Source organism: Hermetia illucens, chromosome 3, assembly GCF_905115235.1.
Source record: "Hermetia illucens chromosome 3, iHerIll2.2.curated.20191125, whole genome shotgun sequence".
Taxonomy (NCBI): Eukaryota; Metazoa; Arthropoda; class Insecta; order Diptera; family Stratiomyidae; genus Hermetia; species Hermetia illucens.
Window position 1 is genome coordinate 94434930 of NC_051851.1, and position 8430 is coordinate 94443359.

General features: G+C 42.6%; 1 protein-coding gene across 1 annotated transcript; it reads right to left on the minus strand.

Annotated features, from left to right (window-relative positions):
* Positions 1-2500: 2500 nt before the first annotated feature.
* Positions 2501-8310, minus strand: LOC119653232 (probable ATP-dependent RNA helicase DDX43). Its single transcript, XM_038057821.1, has 7 exons — positions 8164-8310; positions 7166-8084; positions 4086-4334; positions 3778-4034; positions 3328-3718; positions 3018-3262; positions 2501-2956 (listed from the first exon to the last, which is right to left on the minus strand). Exons 2-7 carry the CDS (start codon positions 7979-7981, stop codon positions 2683-2685), a joined length of 2232 nt encoding a protein of 743 aa, XP_037913749.1. The 5' UTR covers positions 7982-8084; positions 8164-8310; the 3' UTR covers positions 2501-2682.
* Between the last annotated feature and the right edge of the window lie 120 nt (positions 8311-8430).

An 8430-nucleotide genomic window follows, 5' to 3' on the forward strand; every position in this document is an offset into this window, starting at 1 on the left:
CATAATGCTGTATTTATTATGTAAAATTATTCAAAGTTTAATGAGATGCTGACGTTCTTTGCTACGTGGCACAGTTCCACGTGAGTACCCGCTGTGTCGGCCTAACCCCATGGTCTTCTTAAGACACGGGAAAATTTGGTGGCCACAATCAGAGCCCCGCTGTGATAAACGCAACGGTACCAGTTTATACTGAATACAGGTTCAGCATTCATATTGGTAGCTGTAAGACCTACCTAGAGCCTCTAACAAAGTAGGGAGTACGACATCCTAGTTGTACAGTGCAACATCACGCTTGAACCCACAAGGAGCTCTGCCCGCAATATAAACCTAACCACAACCACCATGAAACTCCCAAATGGAGGCCAAATGTAAATTAATATCCATAAGAATTCTTCTGAGACAGATGAAGTCGCGGGGCTATCCCGGTTCCCATCGCGCCAGATAACCTCTGGTGTACACTATTAGCAGAAGCCACTTCAAATGAATCCTCAGGCTCAGCTCTGATCGCCCAAAATCTTGAAGCCTACGGCCTACGGAAATTTATTAATCCAAAGATGTTATTAAGGAGTTGCTTACATGAGATAATTCATCATAAAATTTTTTCGTTAATTTATCCAATTTTACATGTAATAAATCAACCGTGGCTGGAAGTGGAGTGCTTTTATGCTATAGAGTTTGGATGGATTTAATATCATTTTTAGGATTTCATTTTGAGCAATTTGTAGTTTGCAAATGTGCGACTCTGCGCAAGATCCATACAATAATACTGGCTGCAAGATCATTTTAAATATTAGCAGCTTATTTTCTGCGCTTAAATGAGAACTTCTGCTAATCAATAGAACTTTAATTAACTTGTTAATTTTGTTAAAGTTTGGGTGATGTGATAATCGTAAGTTAAAGAATTGTCAAATGTAAATCCTAGATACTTAAGTTGGTTGCTACATTTGATATAGTGACCGTATATGCAGAAATCGGCAGTGCCTAGGTATATAAGGAGCAGATCTGCGTTTCGTAAAAACGAGGGCTTGTGACTTTTCTTTGTTAATTTTTATTTTCCACTTATAATATCATGTCAGGTCTCCATCGAATTTTCTATTGATGCCTTAATTTCTGGATACGTAGAATTAGTTGCATAATTCGTAGTGTCATCAGTAAATATTGCAAAATTGGCATTTTCGGGCAGGGGAAAGTCCTGAGTGTATGAGGTACGGTAGAGGGAACTTTGTGGGACACCTGCTTCAATAATCTGGGTCTCGGGAAGGTGATGATTAATGCACACCCTAAAAGATCTTTCAGTAAGAAAAGTCTTTATAATTTCGATAAATTGCTGAGGAGATTCTTTTTTTGGGATAAGGTACGTGAATGCATTTAGGCGCAGTGTTGGACTCCCACAACAGTACGTCGTCGGACTACCAACTAAAGATCTTTCCATCGTCAGAGAACTAGCCTGGAACCGTTTGTCTTACGAAGCCTTCAAATCAAGGACCATTTTATCAACGGGAGGGGAGACAAGGAAGGAAACTTTCAGTTCAAGGAAACCCCTGCCATCCGACTGCTCCACCTCCATCTCTCAGCGCTTCTCAGCATCTCCTCGACAATGTTGTCTGGAGAGAGATCCCGTGTTTAAATTCCACCCCACAAGAAAAAAAGGTGTGTTGGACGTCGTCCCAACTCCATTGCAAAACATACTATCCAGATATCGTCCCTTTCCAATCTTGTACAGGTAAGACTGAAAACCTCCATGCCCACTTAAGAACTGGGTAAGGAAATAGTCAGTCTCACCATGCTTTCGATTCAGCCACACACCTGAGTTCCTAAGTCCATCTGCCTCTAGTTTCATTTTGCCAATCATCTAGGGTATGTTGCTGTCCTTCACGAGCAGCCACCTCCTTAAGTTCTTCTCCCTTGCGCTTGTATATGGCTTTACACTCCTTAGCAAGAAGGGTAACGGGGATCACTCCCGCGACCACCATCGCGGCCGGTTCAGAGATAGTGCAGTACGCAGACGCAGACGATACAGTTCGGCACATGGGAAGTATTGTCTAGTGTGCCTAGAACGATTTTTTTAGCCGTGCATGCAAGCCAACTATTTGTAGATGAATTGCTTATCGAACAAAAGTACGACTTTTGGGCATTAGAAAAAAATCGACGATCGGGAAGAAATTGCACATAGGTAGTTGCTGCAATTAGAGATTTTCAACAAGGATATATTATTATTTATTCCTACCAAAAATAATTGTAATATTGTAAAGTTTATATTGATCGAATGTATTTATATATTTATATTTGCATTTTTGGACGAAACTGTAGTCGTCTGTATATTTTTTTTACATTGGATGGGTAAAGTTTCGCTCCAGTCAGTCCAGTTCGCCATCATGTGACGAAGACGAATGACAAAACAACTATCGAGTAAATCGAGTGAGCCAGACGCCGCATCCACATTCCTGCTGTGCTTAGTAATGTTTGCAACAAATCGATTATCAGAGTAAAAAATAAGAAGTTTCAACAAAGAATATTTATTATAAATTTCGTATATACATTCGCGATACGAATGAATTTCTAAGGACTAAAAAAAAAACCAAGATTCATTTCTATGAGAAAGTTGCAAGTATCCAGGAATGTACAATACATTTCTCACATCAGTTTCCGAAGACTGTCTTCGTTTAGTATTTCTTCGTTGCTTTAATACCGCGGCCGTCGACCCCGCAAACCGAATTTGCTCTCTTCATTGGCCCGCCGATCCTTCATCGCCTGGAACCTTGTCGCCATATCCCTCAACTCTTCGGGTACTTGCTGATTCGCCTCTTCCAGAATCGATATCAACTCTTTAGCTGAACCCCAGTCTTGTCTAGTTATAAAACTTATGGATTTGCCTTTACGGCCTGCCCGTCCTGTTCGTCCGACTCGATGCACGTACTCTTCAATGTTACGTGGAAAATCGAAATTCACGACGTATCTGCAAAAGAAGTTGTTCTCCTGATTATCAGATTTTCAGTAAAAGCAATCATATGACTTACGTTATATCTTCAATATCTAATCCTCTGGAAGCTACGTCGGTAGCAATTAGGATTTTTACTTCTCCTGAAGTAATATCGGCAATTGCTTGTTCTCTGTCGGACTGGTCACGCGAACCATGTATACATTGACATAAGATTCCTTTTAGTGTAAATTCGCTGGAGAGATCATCTGCGCGGGCTTTCTTCCCACAAAATATGATCGCCTTATCATGAGGTCCCATTTCGTGTTTAACGAAATTCAGTATCTGAAGGGAAATTAAAATTTTTATTTACAGGAGACACGCACACGTTTATGGAGTATATTACTAACCCGATAGAATTTATCATCCTCATCGACGATCTCTATAATTTGCTCAACTGTGTGCACTGCTGCCAGATCCAGTGATCCGACACAAACTTGGATTGGATTGTTCATGTAACTTTGCGCCAAACGTCGCACTCCTGGCGGCCAAGTAGCACTTGTCATGACTGTCTGTCTATCGGGACGGATATCCAAGAGAATCTTTCGAATTTGTGGTTCAAAGCCCATGTCCAACATTCGATCGGCTTCGTCCAAAACCAAATATGTAATACTGCTAATATTAACAACCTTAGCCTGTATTAAATCATTCAAACGACCGGGCGTAGCGATGACAATCTCTACCCCCTTCGAGACAATATCGATCTGCTCCTTTCTGTCGCCACCGCCATACACGCAAACACTGTTGAATTCGACATTATTATCACTACGGCTTATGTTAATCGGATTTCAACTACTTACGCTTTGATTCCTCTGAAAGAATACTTTCCAACCTCCTTTTCAATCTGAATGGCAAGTTCTCTGGTAGGAGCGAGAACCAGAACGTTTGGACCTCCTCTGTCTTCCCGTGGCACAGGCTGATATTCAATATGGATCAGTGCGGGCAACAGGAAAGCTAATGTTTTTCCGGTTCCAGTTTGTGCGATTCCAATCATATCTTCACCTTTCAGAAGAATCGGCCAAGCCGATGACTGAATTGGCGAGGGCCTTTCAAATCCCTGGAAAATAACGATCAGACCATGCATTTCATATAACTAACTTTTACTTACTTGTTTCTTTATTTCATTCAGAAGATCCGGATATTTGGCCCAGCACTGTTCAAATTTCCATACGGGATTCGGAATTGGCTCCATACCTTCCTCCTTTTCTTTGAACACCCGATCAACGGTTGTGTTATTGTTCAATTCACGCAATTCAGCGACTTGTGCTGGACCAAGTGCAGCTACCTCTGGGGCTTCATCATAAAATTTTTTAATCATCGGTGGACATTTTGCCCATTTTTTGCGGCGTTCTTCCTCCTGTAAAATAAGATATTGCATAATTGGTACGCTGCTTCACAAAATGTACCATAGAAAGGTCAATTATTCTGGGAAAACAAAGTAAGATTATTTCACCGAAGGCGAAGGCGAACCGAATTCAGAAATTGGCGAAAACTTGAATTGTTACATTAATACAGTCACCGTTTTGAGAGTCAAAAGTGACGTTAAGACACTTTAAATTTTATCTTCATAAATTTTAGGGTCTCTTAAGAATCAATCAAAGCAAAGAAGCAATCGAAGCAGCCAACTCAGAGATCCCACGTACAACAAAAAAAGATTTGTCTAAAGTATGTAAGAAAAAAAAGCGACAAGAAAGCACCGGGACCTGATTGCAGTCTCAACAAACTAGTGACAAGTGTCGTCCGCGCGAGACCAGATATGTTTATACAAACCATGCAAAAATGCCTTGACAACGGGATCTTCTCTAAAAAATGGAAAAATCTCTTTGCTATCGAAAGGAGACGGGGGAAAGAATACGCTGGGGATCAAATGAGTACTGTGTGGTGGTCACGTTGGATGTGAAGAATGCTTTTCACTCGGCAAACGAGTCGTCTATCAGAATAAAGACACCGTGCTACCTAAAAAACATAGTGGCTAACTACTTCATTGAAAGGAAGCTAAAATACGATGGAAGCACAAAGTGTTATCGTGTGCTAGCAGGCGCCCCTCACTCTTGTCGAATATCATGTATGATGAAGTCTTACGCCCGACCTGAGTTGAAAACCAAACCAGAGAAGCATGAAGGCGGTCAAATTCCTGGGGTTGATGCTCGATAATTGACTAAGATTTAAGATGCTTGGTTCGTCATTTTGTTTTGTCAAATGCCTGATCTGGATCAGGATTCCAAATCCCCATCTAGCGTATTAAGCCACCGTTGTTTCGACTGGCCTTTTGGTTTCTTACCGTCGTCTTCGACGCGCAGACCAACCTTGGCGAGCGAATTTTCGTTAACGCGAATTACGCGAAAATACGCCTCTCGCAATTTTTCCACGATCGGTGCTCCATCTTTGGACAAGTGGTCCGTCGGTACTTAAGCGCGTTAGTTTTTTATGCCGGTAGGTAATTTATCTCTTTTGGGAAAGAAGTTTTCGGCGGTATCAACCCGTCTCGGGACTGCACGTCCCTGTTAGAGTAGCTCACCCTGGGTGAATTTAGGTGTTTGAGAATTGAGTCAAGAACACGTGAGAAAACCTGTGTCCTGACAGGGAGACAATATTGTTGAATCAGGAACCCCTACCTTCATTTCGCTGAACTGCTAGCATTAGCTCCAGCACATGCCGTCCGAATCAATATATTACCTCGCGCAGTCGGTGTTCGCGACCGACAAACATGTTGGGGGAATTTGGTTGGCTGACAGCCTTGGAGATCGTGCTAGTGCCCAGATGATGCAACACTGTACTTTCTTCGTAGCAGGTGCCAATATTTAGCGTTAAAACACGTATTTCATTTGCTGGGAATAATTTACTTACGCTCTGACGCCGTCTATGGATCAAGAATCCTTGCCCATTTCTCGACAGGACCGAGGACCGTCCCGCGGCGTCGACTCAGGCCAACATGACTCAACGCGATCATTTTGTTTTTAACGACATTGGATGCCTTTTCTTGGTCGGCCTGTCGCGGGACCTGTCACAAAGGGAGATCGGGTAGGATTTAGAATAGTGGAATAACTCCAACCATACTTTATCGTTTTCCCTGAACTCCGCATTTTATTTTTGTTTTACTGAGGACAGTAGAAAATACGTTGCCCCAAACTCTCCTCCATTATCTGGGGTTGGGACAGCACGCTATGTAACAGTGTTTGAAGTCGCATTTTGTGGATAGCGATATGTGTCTAGGTCTTAAATTCTAATCGCGTTCCGTAAGCGATCTATTTCCTAAATCTGTCTACCGCACGAGTGGAAGCCTGCCAGTACTAACACTGTGAATTTGAAAGACTTCAATTTGTGTAATTTTCCCCCTAAAACAAAAACCCAACAAATAAACAAAATGTCTCGCCAGTTTTAACATTTCCCTTTGAATCGCGTTTGTAATATTAAACTTTCTATCTGCGGACTTGAACTTTGTGGAAGTAAATTCCAAGAATATTAATTTCTGTTCGCAAATCTAAATAACTGAGTGTATCGGGATATGGAGTCTCAAGCCGCATTGGGCGCTAATGCGCATTAGCAAATACTTTAAAAAGTATTCCAAAAACGAGTACTCTTATTCATACTTTCGTAACCATCTCTGGCTTAAATTAACGGTGCGAAGGAAGGAATTGTCTGCGGAAAATTTAGTCAAATACAAAATGCTTCTAGAAGCCACATAAAAGACATATCTTTCTACATTATCCATTTGAAGCTGTATTAAGTGAGTTCCAGTCGCAGCTAGTCACAAGCAAATCGGCACCCCCTCCGATTATGAACAATTAACAGCAGGCGACGGGAGTCCCTAAGTTCAATGATCAAATAAATAAATAAATTTTGCTAGTTTTAAAAGGGAATGTACACAAAATGGTCCTCAAGGGAAAATTGGCAGAAAGAGCCCAAAAAAGATGGCAAAACGCAATAGATGCGATGTTGAAATGCTATTAGGTGTGAGAAATTTGGGACGTTTTTACAGGACCGAAACAGGGCTCGATACAGCCTGTAGCACTGCAAGGAAGGAAATTATTGTGAAAACTCAGTATTGAGTTCTCGCCGACTGAGAGCTGTTAACAGGGAAATCAAGGAGTTTTGGTGCATTCTGGAATGCGTAGCGACATTTGTAGACATTAGGTAATGGAACGCTTTTTACCAGGAAAATAAATCAGGAAGAACAATAGTACTCACTGCAATTTTGTTGACCGCATCCCAGTCGATTGGTTGATACGACGGACTGCTCCGACCTCCAGCACTGCTGTCTCCATACGTAGATTGTTGATTATCGAAATTGTACGATGACTTTTTCTCGTAGCTGTTGTACGACTTTTTCTCGTAGTTGTCATACGAGGGCTTTTTCTCGTAGTTATCGTACGAGGACTTCTTCTCGTAACTATCGTAAGATTTCTTCTCGTAGCCACCTCCGTAGCCGCTTGAGGCTCCATAAGAATCGCTTTGATTGCGGCGGAAGTCCTTGCGGTAGCCGTCGCCGCCTCCGCCACCACGGCCGTTCCGAGCCCCGTCCAGTTGATCCTTCATGTGCTGGATAGCATCGTCCACATCCTGCCTGTCATCGCCGGCCACGGAGACGCTGGAGCCAGTTCCGTAGCCTGTCGATTTATTCACATTGATGTGCACGGAAAATTTCGACTCGACTTCTTTGATATTTGACCCGCCACGACCGATGATCTTCCCTACGTCGTTCGACTGGATCTCCATGCTCTCATTGTAGCGACCCTGGGGCTTCGGTGGTTTGCGGGAGCTCTCCCGGTCGTTGTAGGAATTGTAACCTCCACCATCTCGGTAGCCGCCACGAGAGTCCCTATCCCTGTCCCGGCCACCGTAGAAACTTGAACTTTTCTTCTCGTAGCCATTGTACGACGAGCGACTGTCATGGTAGCTGTTCCGACCACCGTCCCGGCTTCCGTAGTGATCCGTGGAATCGTGATAATCTGAGCGTTTGCTCTTCTTTTCAGTTTCGGGGGCATCCCAATCTTCGTCCGACATTCTCAATAATTTCAACGCGGATCAAAGAAACACTAAACTGTGTAATGCGGCGTATTTACCGTTTTCGGCGGCGAGTAATTTGAGCTGAGAATTCGGGGGAATTCTAAAACAAAACTTTTCGTAACCGGATGACACTTTCACACAATACTATTCTAAAGCCGACTACTAGAATTTTAGATTACCTCTAAACTTTTATATGGGCTTTCGTTCCGGCTGTATTACTGGAATAACAAGAAGAACGATTCGCCGCCTGTATAGATAGACAAAACGCCGAATCGAGTGACAGCTGTTAGGAGTGCCATATGCGAGGACTTTTCGGTCGCCATCTTGGCGTGCATTCAATGCAGTGTGTGAGCCGCTGTTCAATTCAAATCTGTGGTTTTGAGTTCTTTTTGCTTATTCCTAACAACAATTCCGACTCATCATCAAAGTAATCGAATCAGTAATAT